Below are 25880 nucleotides of genomic sequence, written 5' to 3'. Positions count from 1 at the left end.
TTTACGTATCGGCCTCACGGCCTTCGTCAGAACTTTACGTATCGGCCTCACGGCCTTCGTCAGAGCTTTACGTATCGGCCTCACGGTTTTCGTCAGAGCTTTACGTATCGGCCTCACGGCCTTCGTCAGAGCTTTACGTATCGGCCTCACGGCCTTCGTCAGAGCTTTACGTATCGGCCTCACGGCCTTCGTCAGAGCTTTACGTATCGGCCTCACGGCCTTCGTCAGAGCTTTACGTATCGGCCTCACGGCCTTCGTCAGAACTTTACGTATCGGCCTCACGGTCTTCGTCAGAGCTTTACGTATCGGCCTCACGGCCTTCGTCAGAGCTTTACGTATCGGCCTCACGGTCTTCGTCAGAGCTTTACGTATCGGCCTCACGGACTTCGTCAGAGCTTTACGTATCGGCCTCACGGCCTTCGTCAGAGCTTTACGTATTGGCCTCACGGCCTTTGTCAGAGCTTTACGTATCGGCCTCACGGTCTTCATCAGAGCTTTTGTGAATAAAAAAAACATTAGCACCCTTATGTAGACCTAGCCCCACCCACATCCGTTCCACACATCGAAAGGGGTTGGAGGCGAAGGAAAAACAAATACGTGCTACCAAATATAACAATATGCATATCATAAATATTACAAAAGTGTATAAATAGGACTTATTGAACACGTCTGTAAAACCACAATGAGGACATAAGTTTTCATGAATCATTGGGTACATCGTACGAAAAACAGAGTAATCTTAAATAGGGACATAATTCATGTTCAAATTCACAACATAACATACATAGGCATTTTGTCATTAAGTCCTTTAGGAAATAATGTCTGTAGGGTGAAAATCCAAAAACATTGTCTTTTACACGGCTGCCATAATAATTTAACCCAAACCCCCTGAATCAGAAAGGTGCTGGGGGCTGCTGCCATCATCGACATCAACGTCTTGGGGGACGGGGGACGTGGATGTGGAATGGATTGGACTCAGTTGAACTGAACTGGATAAAATAAAGAAATGAGTCATGTTATCCATTAAATGTAGATAAAATATGTATATTCAGACCACTGCTGAACTGGACAACTTTAAAAAGACATGTTGACTGTCTAAACATGCCACCTGGAGTTTATCAGCCCCAAGACAGGTTAGTTGACATCTTAACCCAGTCTCTCTGCAGTGTAACTGACGAGTGCTGCTCCAAGACAGGTTAGTTAACATCTTAACCCAGTCTCTCTGAAGTGCAAAGGACGAGTACTGCGACTCAAAATATACTGTTATACTATTATGTATCCATGTATTCTACAGATATACTACATATTCTATCCACATACTGGCCATATTGTCTGTACATCCCATCATATATATATATATATATATATATACTACATAATCTATCCACATACTGTCTATAATGTCTCTACATCCCATCATATATATATATATATATATATATACTACATATTCAATCCACATACTGTCTATGTCTCTACATCCCAACATATATATTATATCTTCTAAAAAAAAATTTTGCAAATACTTTTTTTTAAAAGAACTCGGAAATATCACATTTACATAAGTATTCAGACCCTTTACTCAGTACTTTGTTGAAGAACCTTTGGCAGCGATTACAGCCTCGAGTCTTCTTGGGTATGACGCTACAAGCTTGGCACACCTGTATTTGGGGAGTTTCTCCAATTCTTCTCTGCAGATCCTGACAAGTTCTGTCAGATTGGATGATGAGTGTTGCTGCAAACCTATTTTCAGGTTTCTCCAGATATGTTTGAGTGGGTTCAAGTCCGGGCTAGTTGGGTAACTGTGAATGTGTCTGTGGAAACTGGCTCTGAGAATGGTTGTGTTGATATTCAGTCTCTCTCATGAACCTCTAACAGGAAAGCTGCTGATAGACTGAGGTGGTTGTGTTGATATTCAGTCTCTCCACATTCTGTTATTTACAGCTTTATTCAGCATATCTTTACTGTAATATATCTAGTGTAGTCAGTCTGTTAAGGTGAGGTGCTGTAAATGTAGTGTAGTCAGTCTGTTAAGGTGTTGTAAATGTAGTGTAGTCAGTCTGTTAAGGTGAGGTGCTGTAAATGTAGTGTAGTCAGTCTGTTAAGGTGAGATGCTGTAAATGTAGTCAGTCTGTTACGGTGTGGTGTGTGTTTTGTGTGTGTGTGTGTGTGTGTGTGTGTGTGTGTGTGTGTGTGTGTGTGTGTGTGTGTGTGTGTGTGTGTTAGTGAGAGAGACAGATCCCATGTCAATAATCTATAAGGTCCTATGTTACCACACAGTGTATAGAGTACGTACCCTCAAATGACACCCTTTTCCCTATATAGTGCACTACTTTTACAGTATATCACTGATACCTCTCTACTTTCCTCACTCCTCCCTCCCTCACTCTCTCCTCTCCTCCCCCTCTCCTCCCCTCCCCCTCTCTCCCTCCCTCACTCTTTCCTCCCTCCACCTCTCCCTCTCTCTCTCCCTCCCTCACTCTCTCCTCCCCTCCCCCTCCCTCACTCTCTCCTCCCTCCACCTCATGTCTCAACACAGGTAGTCCATGTTTAAGGACCTAGAGGAAGAAATAGACCTTACGGGTAGAAGACTAAAACATCTGAGGTTTGTTACGTTCTTTTATAATTTAATGTAGAAAAGTGTTGTGGAGAAGTTAGGCTTTCATAGAGAGACAGATGATTTAAGGGAAACACACCTGAAGAATTGTTAAGTTAATACAATACTGATTTCAACTTTACAACATGTGAAGTTTAGTCTTATTTACATTGGTGTTGATTGATATTAATTAGCCTAATCAATATGATCCAATGTGATGTTATAGGCTACAGGGCTATGGGGTAGAGTATTATTGGTAAAGGCGACTGACAGCGCATTATCGTGATTATTATCCGCATGATGAAACTACGTTAGAAGACATGAATCGGAATTATGTAAAGCTGTCACTAAAGAAAACACTCTGTTTCAACAAGTCAGTCAAGTAAAGTGACGAGCAACAATGGTACATAGAAACTATTTAAAAGTAGGGCTAAATCAAAGCTGAAAATCCTTTCTGGCGACACCGATCAGGAAAGTGGTGGTCCGTTTTGCTCACTTCTGTGCGCTCGATATAAGTTGGACGGCGCGCCGTTGCATAATGTTACCCACTGGTTCAATCGCTGTCGACACACCTTTCTTCTGAATACAAGCCCCAGTACAACGGGCGAGATAAACTGATCGCACCTCATGTGAACTCAAACAGTGCTGAATGTATTTATAGCTGTCTTGTAGTTTATTCTTATCTTTTGTTGTTGTAATGATGGAATTGGTGTCCTCAAGACACCATTATAAATGAGACACTGGTCTCAATTGAGCTCCCCTGATTCAATTCAATGAAATAAAGAAATAAACAAACCATATATAAGTAATTTACATAATTTCCATATGAAGCGGCAGCCGCGGAGATGAACAGCGCATGTGTGCTGAAAGTAGACTAATTCGAGAGGCGTAATTCACTTAAACAGCGTTTATTTTAATTAGACTTTAGGCTACTAACAACAAGAGGGATTTGTGTTGCATATAGAATATCATTGGTTTGTCTCTATGACATTCAGAGGCTGTGCTACAACCTTCTATAGGCGAGGAGACAAAAACATGGACTTTGCTTGGGATGTAATGTAGGATTCTGTCACTATCAATTGACTTTCATCATTTCAACTGGCTACTAAACAACATACTAACTCTAAATCAGTCAGGAACAATGACTTTCATCATTTCAACTGGCTACTAAACAACATACTAACTCTAAATCAGTCAGGAACAATGACTTTCATCATTTCAACTGGCTACTAAACAACATACTAACTCTAAATCAGTCAGGAACAATGACTTTCATCATTTCAACTGGTTACTAAACAACATACTAACTCTAAACCAGTCAGGAACAAGCCATTTAGCCTATATTATTATTATTATTATTATTATTATTATTATTTCAAGGCCATTTCAGAAATAAATTGTGAAGTATGTTTGACATTGTCACGAATCCCACCGAAGCTGTCTCCCCTGCCTGTTCGGGCGGCGCTCGGCGGTCGTCGTCGCCGGTCTACTAGCCGCCGCTGATCCCTTTTTCCTTCTGTTTGTTCGGTCTTATTGGTTGCACCTGTTCCCTGTTTTGTTTCTTGATTTTGTTTTTATTTAAGCCTGTTAGGCCCGCCCGGGTTTGTGCCGGATTATTTCACTGTTTTATTGTTGGATGTGCTGGCTGGCACCTTATTTTCTCTTCGGACTGTTTTGCCCTGTGTTTTTGGGCTGGTCTACTTTTTACGCGCCCTTTGTTTTTGGCGTGACCGTTTAGTGCCGGATAAATAAAAGACGTTATACTTACCCTCTGATCTCTGCGACTCCAACCACCACTCCTAGGAATCCCTGACAGACATGCTAGAGGCTGGCAGGAGCGCTCAGCATTTCAACAACTCATCAACAACAGCACTTCAACATCATGCCTATACATTTCACATTTAGGCTGTATAAAATAAATATATGACTTAAATGCCTTATTAGGATATACAGTCATTCTACACAGCCTTTGAATTGACTTTTAGAAACACATTATTGTGAGTGTTTATCCAGGGATATTTAGGTCTCAAGCTGACAGTATTTTCTGTTTGTTCTGACGTTAAAGGAGCAGGCTATCCCGATACAGACATACAGACACAGACATCACCTTTTTTTCTATAAATGATTGTTTTATGTAGGATGCTACATTTTAGGCCAGTTGCAATTGTAAGTAGGTCTAATAAAAACAAATCCCACTTCTATGAGGCAATATGTTTTGTTATTGTGAAAGATGCTGTGAAGCCTCATAGCCGACCTCAGCCAGTTAAGTTATTTTATATGGGCCTTGGCTCGGAAGAAATAGACTCCAATTAAGCCCTCTTGTTGTTTATAAAGTCAAACTAAAATGAACATTATTGTTGAAATAATTTACTCGACTGGTGTAGGTTTTCTCCATTTGTTGCTGTGCAACACTTGCATAACAAGTGAGCTATATTTTCAGCACCAGGCGCTGTTCACCTCCTATTGATTGTGCTGCTATATTTTCAGCTCCAGGCGCTGTTCACCTCCTATTGATTGTGCTGCTATATTTTCAGCACCAGGTGCTGTTCACCTCCTATTGATTGTGCTGCTATATTTTCAGCACCAGGCGCTGTTCACCTCCTATTGATTGTGCTGCTATATTTTCAGCACCAGGCGCTGTTCACCTCCTATTGATTGTGCTGCTATATTTTCAGCACCAGGCGCTGTTCACCTCCTATTGATTGCGCTGCGGTTGCAGCTTTACGTTTCAGCACCACTAAATGGTACGCTGCCTGCTTTATTAGTTGACCGACTCCTGCATTCTCTCTCCTCATGAATGAAGTTAAAAGGTAAATTGTGCATTATTTAGGTAGAGTTACTTCCTTCTTGGGACATCGCATTTGGGAGTTTTTGCATCTTGGTCCGAGATTATTATAATAATTTTTCATTTAAAGAATATTCATATTTAATTTGGGGTCTTTGGGGGGCCAAATAATATTACTGGAGTGCCAGATTTAGCCCGCGGGCCGCCAGTTGGGGAACCCTGAGTTAGGCCATCGCAGAGAGAGGTGATTTAGGGGGTAAGACATCCGCAGAATTGTTAAGTTAATACAATACTGATTTCAACTTTCAATAATGATCATTTTAGGCTTCCTAACATTGATGCTGATTCATATTGATCAGCCTAGTCAATATTTATCAATGTTATATTATAGGCTACAGGGCTATGAGGTAGGGTATGGGGTTATATTATAGTCTACAGGGCTATGAGGTAGGGTATGGGGTTATATTATAGGCTACAGGGCTATGAGGTAGGGTATGGGGTTATATTATAGTCTACAGGGTTATGAGGTAGGGTATGGGGTTATATTATAGGCTACAGGGCTATGAGGTAGGGTATGGGGTTATATTATAGTCTACAGCGTTATGAGGTAGGGTATGGGGTTATATTGTAGTCTACAGGGCTATGAGGTAGGGTATGGGGTTATATTATAGTCTACAGGGCTATGAGGTAGGGTATGGGGTTATATTATAGTCTACAGGGCTATGAGGTAGGGTATGGGGTTATATTATAGGCTACAGGGCTATGAGGTAGGGTATGGGGTTATATTATAGTCTACAGGGCTGTGAGGTAGGGTATGGGGTTATATTATAGTCTACAGGGCTATGAGGTAGGGTATGGGGTTATATTATAGTCTACAGGGTTATGAGGTAGGGTATGGGGTTATATTATAGTCTACAGGGCTATGAGGTAGGGTATGGGGTTATATTATAGTCTACAGGGCTGTGAGGTAGGGTATGGGGTTATATTATAGTCTACAGGGTTATGAGGTAGGGTATGGGGTTATATTATAGTCTACAGGGTTATGAGGTAGGGTATGGGGTTATATTATAGTCTACAGGGTTATGAGGTAGGGTATGGGGTTATATTATAGGCTACAGGGCTATGAGGTAGGGTATGGGGTTATATTATAGTCTACAGGGCTGTGAGGTAGGGTATGGGGTTATAATATAGTCTACAGGGGTTATGAGGTAGGGTATGGGGTTATATTATAGTCTACAGGGCTGTGAGGTAGGGTATGGGGTTATATTATAGGCTACAGGGTTATGAGGTAGGGTATGGGGTTATATTATAGTCTACAGGGCTATGAGGTAGGGTATGGGGTTATATTATAGTCTACAGGGTTATGAGGTAGGGTATGGGGTTATATTATAGTCTACAGGGTTATGAGGTAGGGTATGGGGTTATATTATAGTCTACAGGGCTATGAGGTAGGGTATGGGGTTATATTATAGTCTACAGGGTTATGAGGTAGGGTATGGGGTTATATTATAGTCTACAGGGTTATGAGGTAGGGTATGGGGTTATATTATAGGCTACAGGGCTATGAGGTAGGGTATGGGGTTATATTATAGTCTACAGGGCTGTGAGGTAGGGTATGGGGTTATAATATAGTCTACAGGGTTATGAGGTAGGGTATGGGGTTATATTATAGTCTACAGGGCTATGAGTTAGGGTATGGGGTTATATTATAGTCTTCAGGGTTATGAGGTAGGGTATGGGGTTATATTATAGTCTACAGGGTTATGAGGTAGGGTATGGGGTTATATTATAGTCTACAGGGCTATGAGGTAGGGTATGGGGTTATATTATAGTCTACAGCGTTATGAGGTAGGGTATGGGGTTATATTGTAGTCTACAGGGCTATGAGGTAGGGTATGGGGTTATATTATAGTCTACAGGGCTATGAGGTAGGGTATGGGGTTATATTATAGTCTACAGGGCTATGAGGTAGGGTATGGGGTTATATTATAGGCTACAGGGCTATGAGGTAGGGTATGGGGTTATATTATAGTCTACAGGGCTGTGAGGTAGGGTATGGGGTTATATTATAGTCTACAGGGCTATGAGGTAGGGTATGGGGTTATATTATAGTCTACAGGGGTTATGAGGTAGGGTATGGGGTTATATTATAGTCTACAGGGCTATGAGGTAGGGTATGGGGTTATATTATAGTCTACAGGGCTGTGAGGTAGGGTATGGGGTTATATTATAGTCTACAGGGTTATGAGGTAGGGTATGGGGTTATATTATAGTCTACAGGGTTATGAGGTAGGGTATGGGGTTATATTATAGTCTACAGGGTTATGAGGTAGGGTATGGGGTTATATTATAGGCTACAGGGCTATGAGGTAGGGTATGGGGTTATATTATAGTCTACAGGGCTGTGAGGTAGGGTATGGGGTTATAATATAGTCTACAGGGTTATGAGGTAGGGTATGGGGTTATATTATAGTCTACAGGGCTGTGAGGTAGGGTATGGGGTTATATTATAGGCTACAGGGTTATGAGGTAGGGTATGGGGTTATATTATAGTCTACAGGGCTATGAGGTAGGGTATGGGGTTATATTATAGTCTACAGGGTTATGAGGTAGGGTATGGGGTTATATTATAGTCTACAGGGTTATGAGGTAGGGTATGGGGTTATATTATAGTCTACAGGGCTATGAGGTAGGGTATGGGGTTATATTATAGTCTACAGGGCTATGAGGTAGGGTATGGGGTTATATTATAGTCTACAGGGCTATGGGGTAGGGTATGGGGTTATATTATAGTCTACAGGGTTGTGAGGTAGGGTATGGGGTTATATTATAGTCTACAGGGCTATGAGGTAGGGTATGGGGTTATATTATAGGCTACAGGGCTATGAGGTAGGGTATGGGGTTATATTATAGTCTACAGGGCTATGAGTTAGGGTATGGGGTTATATTATAGTCTTCAGGGTTATGAGGTAGGGTATGGGGTTATATTATAGTCTACAGGGTTATGACGTAGGGTATGGGCTTATATTATAGTCTACAGGGCTATGAGGTAGGGTATGGTGTTATATTATAGTCTACAGGGTTATGAGGTAGGGTATGGGGTTATATTATAGTCTACAGGGCTATGAGGTAGGGTATGGGGTTATATTATAGTCTACAGGGTTATGAGGTAAGGTATGGGGTTATATTATAGTCTACAGGGCTGTGAGGTAGGGTATGGGGTTATATTATAGTCTATGGGGTTATGAGGTAGGGTATGGGGTTATATTATAGTCTACAGGGCTATGAAGTAGGGTATGGGGTTATATTATAGTCTACAGGGCTATGAGGTAGGGTATGGGGTTATATTATAGTCTACAGGGCTATGAGGTAGGGTATGGGGTTATATTATAGTCTACAGGGCTATGAGGTAGGGTATGGGGTTATATTATAGGCTACAGGGTTATGAGGTAGGGTATGGGGTTATATTATAGTCTACAGGGCTATGAGGTAGGGTATGGGGTTATATTATAGTCTACAGGGCTATGAGGTAGGGTATGGGGTTATATTATAGTCTACAGGGTTATGAGGTAGGGTATGGGGTTATATTATAGTCTACAGGGCTATGAGGTAGGGTATGGGGTTATATTATAGTCTACAGGGCTATGAGGTAGGGTATGGGGTTATATTATAGGCTACAGGGTTATGAGGTAGGGTATGGGGTTATATTATATTCTACAGAGCTATGAGGTAGGGTATGGGGTTATATTATAGGCTACAGGGCTATGAGGTAGGGTATGGGGTTATATTATAGGCTACAGGGTTATGAGGTAGGGTATGGGGTTATATTATAGGCTACAGGGCTATGAGGTAGGGTATGGGGTTATATTATAGGCTACAGGGTTATGAGGTAGGGTATGGGGTTATATTATAGTCTACAGGGCTATGAGGTAGGGTATGGGGTTATATTATAGTCTATGGGGTTATGAGGTAGGGTATGGGGTTATATTATAGTCTACAGGGCTATGAGGTAGGGTATGGGGTTATATTATAGTCTACAGGGTTATGAGGTAGGGTATGGGGTTATATTATAGGCTACAGGGTTATGAGGTAGGGTATGGGGTTATATTATAGTCTACAGGGTTATGAGGTAGGGTATGGGGTTATATTATAGGCTACAGGGTTATGAGGTAGGGTATGGGGTTATATTATAGTCTACAGGGTTATGAGGTAGGGTATGGGGTTATATTATAGGCTACAGGGTTATGAGGTAGGGTATGGGAGATTGACTGCACATGGGCGTGATTATTGTCTTTGCGCTCTTTCACTTCCCTGAGAAAGATGTGTATCAGGTAAACTAGTTTCTTTGAAAAATAAAAGTCCTTCTCGTAAATTCGGCCAAGTAAAAGTGACTTGCAGCAATGGGCATTGAATCTAAATGAAGGAATAATGTGAAAAGTTTATGCCGCGTTCACAACAACAGGGAACTCGGAAAAATACAATGTCAACACTCGAGAAAGAGGACCTTTCAAATCGATTTTTCCCATTCGGACAAAGTCAGAAGGTCTGCTTACCCGACCAATCAGATGAGGGAGTGTGATGACGCGTAATCTTACCCGACCAATCATATGGTTGCGGGAAACGCTGCGTTCTCCAAATGGTAAATCTCGAGTTCAAGTTCTGAGGACCAAATAACGAAATACATTCAGGAACAAGAATTGGCAACTTCACTAAAACTCATAACATTAGGAAAATACAAAAGTTTTTGCCAAAAAAGTAAGTTGTTTTTCTTTTTGTGGATAACTATTATTAAATGATTAGATCACCTGTTGTTTTTTACGCACTACAAAGCCTTGACCAGAATGACGCGCTCTCCCCACTATTTATTGTTTCTGCAGTCAGGATTCACCCTCTTTAGAGAATTATTGGGTCACTTATCTGCAGGTAATCGTTGTTTTGAAACATGTTTCAGAGGTTTGTAGCGTTCTTTTACAATGTCATGTAGAAAAGTATTTTTGAGAAGTTAGGTTATCATAAAGAGCGAGATGATTTAGGGGTAAGACATCCGCCAAGTTAATACAATATTGATTTAAACTTTAAAGAATTACTATTTTAGCCTTATTTACATTGTTGTTGATTCATAGTGATCAGCCTAATCAATAAGATGTGATGTGATATAGGCTACAGGGCTATGAGGTATGGTATTATTGTTATAGGCTACAGGGCTATGAGGTATGGTATTATTGTTATAGGCTACAGGGCTATGAGGTATGGTATTATTGTTATAGGCTACAGGGCTATGAGGTATGGTATTATTGTTATAGGCTACAGGGCTATGAGGTATGGTATTATTGTTATAGGCTACAGGGCTATGAGGTATGGTATTATTGTTATAGGCTACAGGGCTATGAGGTAGGGTATTATTGTTATAGGCTACAGGGCTATGAGGTATGGTATTATTGTTATAGGCTACAGGGCTATGAGGTATGGTATTATTGTTATAGGCTACAGGGCTATGAGGTATGGTATTATTGTTATAGGCTACAGGGCTATGAGGTATGGTATTATTGTTATAGGCTACAGGGCTATGAGGTAGGGTATTATTGTTATAGGCTACAGGGCTATGAGGTATGGTATTATTGTTATAGGCTACAGGGCTATGAGGTATGGTATTATTGTTATAGGCTACAGGGCTATGAGGTATGGTATTATTGTTATAGGCTACAGGGCTATGAGGTATGGTATTATTGTTATAGGCTACAGGGCTATGAGGTATGGTATTATTGTTATAGGCTACAGGGCTATGAGGTATGGTATTATTGTTATAGGCTACAGGGGCTATGAGGTATGGTATTATTGTTATAGGCTACAGGGCTATGAGGTATGGTATTATTGTTATAGGCTACAGGGCTATGAGGTATGGTATTATTGTTATAGGCTACAGGGCTATGAGGTATGGTATTATTGTTATAGGCTACAGGGCTATGAGGTATGGTATTATTGTTATAGGCTACAGGGCTATGAGGTATGGTATTATTGTTATAGGCTACAGGGCTATGAGGTAGGGTATTATTGTTATAGGCTACAGGGCTATGAGGTATGGTATTATTGTTATAGGCTACAGGGCTATGAGGTATGGTATTATTGTTATAGGCTACAGGGCTATGAGGTATGGTATTATTGTTATAGGCTACAGGGCTATGAGGTATGGTATTATTGTTATAGGCTACAGGGCTATGAGGTATGGTATTATTGTTATAGGCTACAGGGCTATGAGGTATGGTATTATTGTTATAGGCTACAGGGCTATGAGGTAGGGTATTATTGTTATAGGCTACAGGGGCTATGAGGTATGGTATTATTGTTATAGGCTACAGGGCTATGAGGTATGGTATTATTGTTATAGGCTACAGGGCTATGAGGTATGGTATTATTGTTATAGGCTACAGGGCTATGAGGTATGGTATTATTGTTATAGGCTACAGGGCTATGAGGTATGGTATTATTGTTATAGGCTACAGGGCTATGAGGTATGGTATTATTGTTATAGGCTACAGGGCTATGAGGTATGGTATTATTGTTATAGGCTACAGGGCTATGAGGTATGGTATTATTGTTATAGGCTACAGGGCTATGAGGTATGGTATTATTGTTATAGGCTACAGGGCTATGAGGTATGGTATTATTGTTATAGGCTACAGGGCTATGAGGTATGGTATTATTGTTATAGGCTACAGGGCTATGAGGTATGGTATTATTGTTATAGGCTACAGGGCTATGAGGTATGGTATTATTGTTATAGGCTACAGGGCTATGAGGTATGGTATTATTGTTATAGGCTACAGGGCTATGAGGTAGGGTATTATTGTTATAGGCTACAGGGCTATGAGGTATGGTATTATTGTTATAGGCTACAGGGCTATGAGGTATGGTATTATTGTTATAGGCTACAGGGCTATGAGGTATGGTATTATTGTTATAGGCTACAGGGCTATGAGGTATGGTATTATTGTTATAGGCTACAGGGCTATGAGGTATGGTATTATTGTTATAGGCTACAGGGCTATGAGGTATGGTATTATTGTTATAGGCTACAGGGCTATGAGGTATGGTATTATTGTTATAGGCTACAGGGCTATGAGGTATGGTATTATTGTTATAGGCTACAGGGCTATGAGGTATGGTATTATTGTTATAGGCTACAGGGCTATGAGGTATGGTATTATTGTTATAGGCTACAGGGCTATGAGGTATGGTATTATTGTTATAGGCTACAGGGCTATGAGGTATGGTATTATTGTTATAGGCTACAGGGCTATGAGGTATGGTATTATTGTTATAGGCTACAGGGCTATGAGGTATGGTATTATTGTTATAGGCTACAGGGCTATGAGATATGGTATTATTGTTATAGGCTACAGGGCTATGAGGTATGGTATTATTGTTATAGGCTACAGGGCTATGAGGTATGGTATTATTGTTATAGGCTACAGGGCTATGAGTTATGGTATTATTGTTATAGGCTACAGGGCTATGAGATAGGGTATTATTGTTATGTGATTGACAGCACATTAAGGTGATTATTATCTGTGGAAACTGACTCACTTTCACTTCCTGAAAGAAGACGTGCATCGGAATTATGTATAGCTGTCATTAAATAAAATAGTCCGTCTCTTCAAGTAAATGTGACGTTCAACAATGTGCATAGAAACTATTTAAATGTGGGGCCAAATCACATGTTAAGTTTAAAGCTTTCTGGTGACAGATCAGGAAGGCGGTGGTCCGTTTGGTGAACTGCAGGTGCGCTCGATATAACGTCACCGGCTCATCTATGCGATTGTGAACCCCGGTTGAATCGTCAGAACCTTTTAAATAAACTCCGTGCGCTCGATATAACGTCACCGGCTCATCTATGCGCATTGTGAACCCCGGGTTGAATCGTCAGCACGCCTTTTCTCAGAATACAAACCCCGGTGCGCCGGGCGAGATAAACTGATCGCACCTCAAGTGAACTCAAGCAGTGCACTGCAGCATGTGTCTATTCACTAAACCAGGGATGGACAACTGGCGGCCCGGGACCAGTAATAAAACATTGTTTTAGAACTCAGTCTGGGTCTCAACTTACTGTTGACCGTTAGAATAATAGAAAACACATGGTGCAGTGTGTAAATGTGGTTGTGCATCAGCAGTCAGTCTATTAGCCCATGTTAGCTACATGTTTTTAGATGGTAAATTAGTCAAGCGGCTAAACTTGTAGTAAACATGGTTGAATTACCTACCGGGGTGGGGCCCATTGATCATCAGTTGTCACATTACAAACTGCTAACATTTGCCTCCACTCTGTGGCAACATGAGTAGAATTAGCTGTATAACTGAAAATGTTTTCTTTGAATTGCAGGAAATTAGTTAGAAAATTTCTATATCATTTTCACTACGCCCCCATGGCAACATGGCAACATGGCCCCATGGCAACCTGGCCCCATGGCAACATGGCCCCATGGTAACATGTGCAGGAGAAACTGATATACATTTTTATTTATAGATTATTAAATGATTAAAACTAGTAATTATGTTACCAAATCTGAAACTAAAATGATTAAGAAACTCATTTGAAAAACTAAAACTATAATCATTGATTCCAAAACAAAATAAAATAAAAACCATCATAAATTATGTTCAGGATTTTTTTCTCCCTTCTATACGTTGTCTGGTAAATGCTGCCAGGAGATGGTGATGTTTCAAATAGGCCTAACTTGTTCATCACTAGTCTCCCTAGACAGACAGGTTGCCTCCCACAATGTACCAATGTTCCTGCATGCAAGCAAAGATTGTCCATTATATTGAGAAGATACTCAAGTGACCGCTCTAACAATGGAAATGCATGTCCTCAAAGAGGGAAGGCAGGCGGGAGGAGGCGAGATCTGGTGGGACCATGTAGCCAATGAGAGGGCAGATATGCGTGTGAACAACAGGCCATAGAGATAAAGGGACTGATTTTTATATCTGAGCCATTATAGCCTCTGTGACAGCATGGGCAGTGCCATTGACGATATCTCCATTTTAAAGTAGTACATTTTCTTATTCATTGGCTGATTGCTCCCAACTCATAGGAATTCCCACCCAGTTGACTACTTTAAAATGGTGGAAGGCCTCAAGCACAATGTCCGTTCTAAAACAGATTATATCCATGATGAATCCTCCATCTCTATGACAACAGGCACAACTCCAATATAAAGTATTTTCCCTGGTAACAACCTAACCATTACGGAACTTCTATTAGATCAAATAAGCCTCACGTAGCAAATTAGTAATTCCATTTTTTGTTGACCAAATTCGACAAACTCTCACTGACCTCCATACAAAAACTCCTCACATCGTGGGCTTATTTTCATGGAGAGAGTTTTCGCTGAATAAAACCTCTCGCTTCGCCTCTTCCTCTCTGATACATGTCTGTAGAAGTTTCTGAGGTCAGTTGGGATAGAGAGGAAGAGGCGAAGTGAGAGGATTTACTCTGCCTAAAATCTGCCTGTTATTTTATTTCACCTTTATTTAACCAGGTAGGCCAGTTGAGAACAAGTTCTATGAGAGTGTGGAGTTACGTGAGGCTTATTTGATCTAATAGAAGGTTTGTAATGTTTAGACTGTTACAGATGTACTGATATAAGTGGATGGATGTTGCATTCCGGTGATATGATACTGATGATTTGTCTCCATAGATGGTTTGTTTGTGTTTCTACGGTTGTGGCTAGATGGAGTAGAGCTGTAGGCCTACAGCTCCATCTAGTGGTTGAGATGGGGACAACAGATGGTGACAAATGTCAGCTAATGGGGATCCAAGTCAAATCAAATGAATAACATATTGGACTGTGTATGTTTGAATACAATATGAAGTCTGATTTAAGTCTTTGACCTCAGACAGTAAATGTGTTGTTAATAGAAATATTGACTGTTCTGTTATTTCTTATTGTAGCTGAGTGAGCTGTAACTTACATCAAAATGAGTCTCTCTGGGGAGAGAGAGGAGGAGACCACTGCCTCTAAAATGCGTCTCTCTGGGGAGAGAGAGGAGGGGACCACTGCCTCTAAAATGAGTCTTTCTGGGGGGAGAGAGGAGGGGACCACTGCCTCTAAAATGAGTCTTTCTGGGGAGAGAGAGGAGGAGACCACTGCCTCTAAAATGAGCCTCTCTGGGGAGAGAGAGGAGGAGACCACTGCCTCCAAAATGACTCAAGACACCAGTTCTAAGAGGTAAGAGATGACATGTAAAATATACAGTTCTCTTAAAGATATAAAACTAAAGAGAAAAGTGTTCCCAAATTACATAAAATGTAGGTCATATCATTCACTTAAAAGGCCAGAAATGGATTTACCAATTGCAGACTGTAGCTTTATAAAGAAACATCAGGACTTCTAGAAGTTCCATTATACAGTTGTTAAAAGGAAGTAGATGAGGTATTGATGAGGTATTGATGAGGTGATCTGTCTCCCTGTTTTGTTCAGTGTCCAGAAGCCCAGAGCAGAGTCCCCTACAACCAGCCTGCTATCAATGACGAGTGATCAGCCACCTGCTTTCAGCCAGGAACCATTACCAGATGACAATAAGGAAGTGGAGAGTTTGGACAGTGAGGATGCATTAAAGATCACACACAACCTTCTGGACAGAAGAAGTAAGACTGTGTTTCATACAATATTACAAAGAACGGTACAAAGACCCTTATAAAACACACACAAACTTATGAGTCCCAACTCTCATTGTTTTCCTACAGGTCAAACTCTGCTGACAGTCCAACAAGACATTAAGGCTAAACTGAAACACAAGTATCAACACATATCTGAAGGAATTGGACACCATGGAAACCAAAGTCTGTTAAAGGACATCTACACAGAGCTCTACATCACAGAGGGTGGAAGTGGAGGGCTCAATAATGAACATGAGGTTAGACAGATAGAGATGGCATCCAAGAAACAAACCACACAAGAGACACCAATCAAATGCAACGACATCTTCAAGCCTTTACCTGGACAAGACAAACCTATCAGAACTGTGCTGACAAAAGGAATCGCTGGCATTGGAAAAACAGTCTCTGTGCAGAAGGTCATCCTTGACTGGGCAGAGGGAAAAGCAAATCAGGACGTTCATTTCATGTTTCCTCTTCCTTTCCGTGATCTGAACCTGAAAAAGGACCAATACAGTCTGATGCAACTTCTTTCCCACTACTTCCCAGAGCTGAAAGAGATTGACAGCATTGAAAATGGTGAAACCAACACTGTTTTCATTTTTGATGGTCTGGATGAGTGTCGACTTCCTCTAGACTTCAAAAACAATGAGAAGTGCTGTGATGTCACGAAGCCAACCTCAGTGGACGTGCTGCTGACAAACCTCATCGAGGGGAATCTGCTTCCCTCTGCTCTCGTCTGGATAACCTCACGGCCTGCAGCAGCCAATCAGATCCCTCCTGAGTGTGTTGACCAGGTGACAGAAGTACGAGGGTTCAATGATCCACAGAAGGAGGAGTATTTCAGGAAGAAAATCACAGATCAGAATCTGGCCAATGAAATCATCAAACACATGAAGACATCAAGGAGCCTCCACATCATGTGCCACATGCCAGTCTTCTGTTGGATATCAGCCACTGTCCTTGAGATGATACTGAAAGAGGCAGAGAAGGATGAAGTCCCCAAAACTCTGACCCAGATGTACTCACACTTCATACTCATCCAAATCATTGTGAAGAACAAGAAGTACAACAAAGCCACAGAGACAAACCCAAAGGAACTGTCTCAGTCAGACAAAGAGATGATCCTGAAACTGGCAAAGCTGGCTTTCCAACAGCTGCAGAAGGGCAACCTGATCTTCTATGAGGAGGACCTGAGAGAGTGTGGCCTTGATGTCACAGAGGCATCAGAGTACTCAGCATTGTGTACAGAGATCTTTAAAGAAGAATCTGGGCTGTACCAAGAGAAGGTCTACAGCTTTGTGCATCTGAGCATTCAGGAGTTTCTAGCAGCAGTGCATGCTTTAGAATCATGTCTGGACAAGAAGGAAAATGTTTTCCCCCCCAAAGCAGTCACTAGTGATGATGATGATGATGATGATGAGGAGGAGGAGGAGGAGGAGGAGGAGATTGATGATAAGCAGGACGAGGAGGAGGAGAACAAGGATGATGATGATGATGAGGAGGAGGAGGAGGAGGAGGAGGAGGAGGAGGAGATTGATGATAAGCAGGACGAGGAGGAGGAGAACAATGACGAAGATGAGGATGATGATGACGACAATGATGAAGAGGAGTCATTCCAGTTGTCTGACTTACACAGGAGAGCAGTGGACGAGGCCTTGAAGAGTGAGAATGGACACCTGGACCTGTTCCTCCGCTTCCTTCTGGGTCTCTCACTGGAGTCCAATCAGAATCTGTTACGAGGCCTTCTGACACAGACAGGATGTACGACAGAGACCAATGAGAAAACAGTTAAGAGAACAGTCGGGTACCTTTCAGTCAAGATCAAAAGAGAATCCACACCAGAAAGGATCATCAACTTGTTCCACTGTCTGAATGAACTTGGTGCCAACTCTCTAGTTGAAGACATGCAGACCTCCCTGCGATCAGGAACTCTTTCAGAAACAAGACTAAAACCTGACCAATGTTCAGCCCTGGCCTACCTGTTACTGATGTCAGAGGAGGTGCTGGAGGAGTTTGACCTGAAGCCATACAACACATCAGAGGAAGGTTATCAGAGGTTGCTGCCGGTAGTGAAAACCTGCAAGAGAGCACTGTAAGTTCTGTTATTGAGTTTATGTATACAGTATCATTATAATGAAGGATTTGTATATCTAACAGATTATCTCCTCTCTCAAGACTGGATCACTGTAAACTCACGTATGAATCCTGTGAGACTCTGACCTCAGCTCTGCAGACACCAAACTCCCCCCTGAGAGAACTGAACCTCAGCTACAATGACCTGGAAGACAGAGGAGTGAAGCTGCTCTGTGTTGGACTAACCAGTCCACTCTGCAACATACAGACACTAGTGTGAGTTAAATATCTTCAGTATCCACTGTCTTTATAGTGTTTATATATTTATAGTAATTATGTGTTATTATGTTTTTAACATTATTTGAACATCTTGGTAAATATGCAGAAACATGCATGAAATGTGATAAATATATGAAACTAAGGTTAAATATCTTGAGTGAGTTAGTATGTTTTTAACATAGTCTAGTCATGTCCTTCTGTTATTGTCTTAATGCATCTCATTATTCTTAAAGCTTTGCAAATGTAACATTTTATTGACATATCTCCTCTCTCCAGACTGGATGGCTGTAAACTCACATATAAATCCTGTGAGACTCTGGCCTCAGCTCTGCAGACACCAAACTCCCCCCTGAGAGAACTGGACCTCAGCTACAATGACCTGGAAGACAGAGGAGTGGAGCTGCTCTGTGTTGGACTAACCAGTCCACTCTGCAACATACAGACACTAGTGTGAGTTAAATATCTTCAGTATCCACTGTCTTTATAGTGTTTATATATTTATAGTAATTAGGTGTTATTATGTTTTTAACATTATTTGAACATCTTGGTAAATATGCAGAAAGATACATGAAATGTGATAAATATATGAAACTAAGGTTAAATATCTTGAGTGAGTTAGTATGTTTTTAACATAGTCTAGTCATGTCCTTCTGTTATTGTCTTAATGCATCTCATTATTCTTAAAGCTTTGCATATTTAACAGTGTGTCGACATATCTCCTCTCTCCAGACTGGATCGCTGTAAACTCACATATGAATCCTGTGAGACTCTGGCCTCAGCTCTGCAGACACCAAACTCCCCCCTGAGAGAACTGGACCTCAGCTACAATGACCTGGGAGACAGAGGAGTGGAGCTGCTCTGTGTTGGACTAACCAGTCCACTCTGCAACATACAGACACTAGTGTGAGTTAAATAACTTCAGTATCCACTGTCTTTATAGTGTTTATATATTTGTAGTTATTATGTTAACATTATTTTAAAATCTTGGTAAATATGCAGAAACATTCATCAAATGTGATAAATATATCAAACTAAGGTTAAATATATTGAGTGAGTTAGTTAGTGTGTTTTTAGTAAAAAATATAAACTATTGGAACCAAGACTTAAAAAGAACTGATATTGGTCACAAGATGGAGGAAATGTTGGAACATAACTAACAAAATTAAAGTTAGCAAAAATATATGATTAATCCAGTATAAACTAATGTATAGAGTTTATTACACGAGACAAAATTAACAAATTGTACAGCAGAACGACAGAGTCATGTCTTAAGTGTAAAACTAACAATGAGTCAATAATTTATGCTTTCTGGGAATGCTATAATTCCAAAAGTTATGGGCGGAGTTAGAAGTTGTCTGTCAGAAGTATTACAATGGAAACACACTTTTAATCCGTCTGTCTGCATATTTCATGACATGGCATATGGGGGGTGTAGAGAGAGACCCAATGAGCTGGATGATTCTCTTCTCATCACTCATCTTGTAAAAACATATACTACAAATATATGAAAATATGAAAATGGTTGTAAAAAGTTAACATTGGTTAATAATGTGTCCTTCTGTTATTGTCTTAATGCATCTCATTATTCTTAATGTTTTGCATATTTAACAGTGTCGATATATCTCCTCTCTCCAGACTGGATCACTGTAACCTCACATATGAATCCTGTGAGGCTCTGGCCTCAGCTCTGCAGACACCAAACTCCCCCCTGAGAGAACTGGACCTCAGCTACAATGACCTGGAAGACAGAGGAGTGGAGCTGCTCTGTGTTGGACTAACCAGTCCACTCCGCAACATACAGACACTAGTGTGAGTTAAATATCTTCAGTATGAGTTATTATGTGGATGTTTTAAACATGTGTTAATCATGTGCTCTTCTGCCCTCTAGTCTAGGTCAGTGTGGTCTGACAGAGGGTTGCTGTTCACATCTGGCCTCAGTCCTGAGTTCACCCAACTCACAACTGAAACAACTGGAGCTGAGAGACAATGACCTGCAGGACTCAGGAGTTACACTGCTGTCTGCTGGACTGGAGGATCCAGACTGTAAACTACACACACTGGGGTAAGTACAGCTGTTTCAGTCAGGTCAGTACTGAGCTGAGTTACACTAATGTCTGCTGGACTGGAGGATCCAGACTGTAAACTACACACACTGGGGTAAGTACAGCTGTTTCAGTCAGGTCAGTACTGAGCTTAGTAAAACAAATACTCTGAAAATCTGACGTTTCTTCACAATGTTTGTGTCATGGACAAATGTATGGGTGTCCTACAAGATGATTGACACCAGTACACCAACCTAGACAGCTGTTGTGTGTCTCTCTGTAGGCTGTCTGGCTGTCTGGTCACAGAGGAGGGCTGTGCTGCTCTGTCTTCAGCTCTGAGGTCAAACCCCTCCCACCTGAAAGAGCTGGACCTGAGCTACAATCACCCAGGAGACTCTGCAGGAGGACTGCTTTCAGCTGCTCTGGTGGATCCCACATATAAACTGATGAAGCTGAAGTAAGTCAGAATAGATGTCCTAATAGTGTGAGCAGTGGTTGTGTCATATGTAGTGTAGTAGGTTCAGTAACATGAGGACATGATGGTAGAATTAAGGGGAAGTTTACTCAGCAGGCTGAGCACTCCAACACAGCATACATCATCACTACATGAATACTCTTCTTCTGCATCTCTGATATCCTGTTGGAATTGTACTCCGCTCTGTATGCAGTAGGTAGGATAGAATACCTGTTTGTCTCTAGTAATGAATTGTACTCTGTTCTGTATGCAGTCGGTAGGATATAATACCTGTATGTCTCTAGTAATGAATTGTAGTCTGTTCTGTATGCAGTAGGTAGGATAGAATACCTGTATGTCTCTAGTAATGAATTGTACTCCGTTCTGTATGCAGTAGGTAGGATAGAATACCTGTATGTCTCTAGTAATGAATTGTACTCTGTTCTGTATGCAGTAGGTAGGATAAAATACCTGTATGTCTCTAGTAATGAATTGTACTCTGTTCTGTATGCAGTAGGTAGGATAGAGTACCTGTATGTCTCTAGTAATGAATTGTACTCCGTTCTGTATGCAGTAGGTAGGATAGAATACCTGTATGTCTCTAGTAATGAATTGTACTCCGTTCTGTATGCAGTAGGTAGGATAGAATACCTGTATGTCTCTAGTAATGAACTTGGATAGTGCACCAGAACACAACAATATGGTTTAAATGTTGACTGCTTTATTAGGTCTTTGTCAGTCAATAACCTGTTTCTCCTACAGTGTGGATCATGGTGGAGAGTGCAGGCTGAAATCAGGGCTGAGGAAATGTACGTCTCTTCAATCCTAATTAACTGCATATTCAGAACTATAGTATCATAGTAACTAATCAATACTTGTTCTGTACCTACAAAACAACATTTTATATTAAGATGTGGTTTGATTAAACTCTCCTTTTGTCTACAGATGCCTGTCATCTCACCCTGGACCCAAATACAGCACACCCAAACCTGATACTGTCTGAGGGGAACAGGAAGGTGACATTGGAAGAGAAGCAGCATTATGAAAACCATCCAGACAGATTTGACTATAGTCCCCAAGTTCTCTGCAGAGAAGGCTTATCTGGATCTCGTTATTACTGGGAGGTGGAGAGGGATGGTGAATGGGCTGACATTGGTGTGGTGTACAAAGGAATGAACAGGAAGGTAGAAGAGGATGACAGTTTTATTGGATTCAATAGGAAGTCCTGGTGTTTAATCTGCTGTGATGGCCTCTACTTATTTCACCATCCTGGAGTCAGCAGAACAATCTCTGGTCCTGTTTCTAACAGAGTTGGAGTGTATCTGGACTGGCCAGCTGGTACTTTGTCCTTCTATAGTGTGTCCTCCTCTGGTACACTGACACACCTTTACACAGAACACACCACATTCACTGAACCCCTCTATCCTGGGTTTGGGGTTTGCTCCTCCTCCTCCTCAGTGACCCTGTGTCAGATAGATGACCAACACATTCAGAGGTGAGTCATAGCAATATTTCATCATTTGTTTCATCATTTCTATAATTACATTAGTAGTGGTGTGTTTTAATGTGTTCTGTTGGACCTACAGACAGTTAGATTAGTAGTAGTGGTGTGTTTTAATGTGTTCTGTTGGACCTACAGACAGTTAGATTAGTAGTAGTGGTGTGTTTTAATGTGTTAGTAGATTCCTGTCCTCTATTTAATTTATTTAATTTCAGTCTGTTAAATGGAACAGCCTCTCTGTAATGTCATTCTCTCTCTAACCACTAGAGGGCATCAAAACCTGTTGAATAGAACAGCCTCTCTGTAATGTCATTCTCTCTCTAACCACTAGAGGGCATCAGAACCTGTTGAATAGAACAGCCTCTCTGTAATGTCATTATCTCTCTAACCATTAGAGGGCATCAGAACCTGTTGAATAGAACAGCCTCTCTGTAATGTCATTCTCTCTCTAACCACTAGAGGGAATCAGAACCTGTTAAATAGAACAGCCTCTCTGTAATGTCATTCTCTCTCTAATCACTAGAGGGCATCAGAAGCTGTTAAATAGAACAGCCTCTCTGTAATGTCATTCTCTCTCTAATCACTACCTGGGGGTATGTAACTCATGATAACTGGTGACTTCACATCTCTAAGGGCTTTCCTCAACATATGCAATGTCTTCATTAGTATTGCCTCTATGAAAGTTGACATAGTGGGTTATGTCACATTTAGGCAATGCGCCCCTACGTAGGGGAGTTGTTCTCTCACCGCTTATAAACTTGTTGTATGTCTTATGAAGACTGTATGTATGCTATATAAAGCCTTTATAAGTTGTATTTAGTTTAATCACAGTCTATCCTTCTGCTTTACCAACACCAGAGACCATGGTGGAGAGAGTTGGATCAAGCCTGGACCTGAGAACACCAGAGACCATGGTGGAGAGAGTTGGATCAAGCCTGGACCTGAGAACACCAGAGACCATGGTGGAGAGAGTTGTATCAAGCCTGGACCTGAGAACATCAGAGACCATGGTGGAGAGAGTTGTATCAAGCCTGGACCTGAGAACACCAGAGACCATGGTGGAGAGAGTTGGATCAAGCCTGGACCTGAGAACACCAGATACCATGGTGGAGAGAGTTGGATCAAGCCTGGACCTGAGGACACAAGAGACCATGGTGGAGAGAGTTGGATCAAGCCTGGACCTGAGAAATGTGAGTTAACTGATAATTGTTTTTTAATCAAAATTGTTTAAAGCGTTCATTGTAGTTGAGTCCCAGTCAAGGAACACAATCATGATCTATTTGGTCAGAACAAACTTAAAGGTAGAGTCAGCGATATGACGTAGATGCACAAAGTAAACAGCATAGTGGGTCAATTTCTACAACAACTAAGAGCGTTATACAGCAAGGCTAAATTTCTCTGCTGTTTTGATCCCGTGACTACCACTCTGTTAGAGAGTGAAGAGAACCCTTGCACATGGACAGATACTGTGTGTGACTGTGTGAGAGAGAAGTCAGGCATCTTGCTCATCACAATATCTGTTGTGCTGCTCGTACATCATCATTTAGCTGACTCTACCTTTAAGCTCTCATCCTAGGATCTACCAGAAATCAGACCCCAACATCTACAAAACATGGACGAGAACGATGTTGTTTCCTGCTTCCACAAACATTAATTAATATAACACTAATGCCAGATTATGGTATGCTAATGAGTGTACATTCTGAGACTGTTGATCACTTATATTCATTTTTATTAAGTCTATTTAATAATTATGAATTCAATATTCCATGAGATTGTCCATTTCAAGTAACAACTACTTTTGGCTTCAGGGATTCCTCAGAGCTGTAAGACTTGTGACCATGTTGAGGTAAGTCATAATGTCAATTCTTACTTTTACATACCTGCAGGAGTCAGGCACAGTCTCAAAGCCAGGTGTGTACTGACCAACCATTCATACTGGGATATAGAGAGTCCTGTGTTCTGCTTTAGTAATATAAACACAGTCTCAAAGCCAGGTGTGTACTGACCAACCATTCATACTGGGATATAGACAGTCCTGTGTTCTGCTTTAGTAATATAAACACAGTCTCAAAGCCAGGTGTGTACTGACCAACCATTCATACTGGGATATAGACAGTCCTGTGTTCTGCTTGTAGTCATGTTGTCACGACTGTCTAGGACCAGTGGAGAGGTGGAATCAGGAGCAGGAGACAGAGGGCCGGAGCAACGGTGTTTTAATAGTATTAGTGACGCAATAGCCGTAGGGCACCAGGCGCGTGGCGAAGTCTGCCAGGGGAAAACACCTTCCCAAAATAAGCGCACTGGAAACGAAAAGCGCACGGGGCGCAGCCCGGCAATAATAATCGACAATAACAATTTACAATCACAACTGTCCTGAGTGGACAATAAACAATCCCGCACGAGAACCCCAACTGAAAATACACACTAAATAACCCCCCACTAATGACAAACACAAAACAGGTGCGAGATAGACAGACAGACAAAACCAAAAGACACAGAAACAACGATCGGTGGCAGCTAATAGGCCGGCGACGACGACCGCCGAGCGCCGCCCGACCGAGGAGGGGCGACACCTTCGTTAGATACTGTGACAGTACCGACGCCGGCCTCGGGGACGGCCCGGAGGGCGAGGCGCCGGCCGATCCGGACGGCGACGGTGGAATTCTTGTAGCATAGGTGGATCTAGAATGTCTGCCGCCGGAACCCAGCACCTCTCCTCCGGACCGTACCCCTCCCAGTCCACGAGGTACTGCAGGCCCCCGACCCGACGTCGGGAGTCCAGGATGGCTCGGACTGTGTACGCCGGGGCCCCCCGATGTCCAGGGGGGGCGGGGGGACCTCCAGCACCTCATCGTCCTGCAGTGGACCAGCTACCACCGGCCTGAGGAGAGACACATGAAACGAGGGGTTAATACGGTAATATGAAGGGAGTTGTAACCTGTAACACACCTCGTTTATCCTCCTCAGGACTTTGAACGGCCCCACAAACCGCGGACCCAGCTTCCGGCAGGGCAGGCGGAGAGGCAGGTTCCGGGTCGAGAGCCAGACTCTGTCCCCCGGATTATACACGGGGGGCGTCACTGCGGTGGCGGTCAGCGCTCTCCTTGTGACGTTCACCAGCCCTCCTTAGGCACTCCTGGACACCATTCCAGGTCTCCTGAGAGCGCTTCACCCATGCCTCCACCGCAGGAGCCTCCGTCTGGCTCTGTTGCCATGGCACCAGGACCGGCTGATACCCCAATACCACCTGGAAGGGTGATAGGTTGGTAGAGGAGTGGCGCTGAGAGTTCTGGGCCATCTCGGCCCATGGCACGAACTGCGGCCACTCCCCTGGCCGGTCCCGGCAATACGACCGCAGGAACCTGCCCACATCCTGGTTAATGCGCTCCACCTGCCCATTACTCTCGGGGTGGAACCCCGAGGTCAAGCTGACCGAGACCCCCAGCCTCTCCATAAACGATCTCCACACCCTGAACGTGAACTGGGGACC

General features: G+C 42.1%; 1 protein-coding gene across 1 annotated transcript in view; it reads left to right on the top strand.

Moving 5' to 3' along the window:
• Nucleotides 1–25880, top strand: part of LOC106597755 (NACHT, LRR and PYD domains-containing protein 12) — a 65216-nt gene that overhangs the window by 34730 nt on the left and 4606 nt on the right. The window contains exons 6-13 of the mRNA XM_045723108.1: nucleotides 18667–18840; nucleotides 19120–19293; nucleotides 20026–20199; nucleotides 20279–20452; nucleotides 20716–20889; nucleotides 21649–21695; nucleotides 21832–22381; nucleotides 23246–23359. Of these exons, the coding sequence (XP_045579064.1) occupies nucleotides 18667–18840; nucleotides 19120–19293; nucleotides 20026–20199; nucleotides 20279–20452; nucleotides 20716–20889; nucleotides 21649–21695; nucleotides 21832–22381; nucleotides 23246–23359 (1581 nt within the window). The remainder of the gene's footprint in view (nucleotides 1–18666; nucleotides 18841–19119; nucleotides 19294–20025; nucleotides 20200–20278; nucleotides 20453–20715; nucleotides 20890–21648; nucleotides 21696–21831; nucleotides 22382–23245; nucleotides 23360–25880) is intronic.

Source organism: Salmo salar, chromosome ssa08 (assembly GCF_905237065.1).
Source record: "Salmo salar chromosome ssa08, Ssal_v3.1, whole genome shotgun sequence".
Lineage (NCBI taxonomy): Eukaryota > Metazoa > Chordata > Actinopteri > Salmoniformes > Salmonidae > Salmo > Salmo salar.
This window is presented reverse-complemented; position numbering and strand designations above follow the sequence as displayed.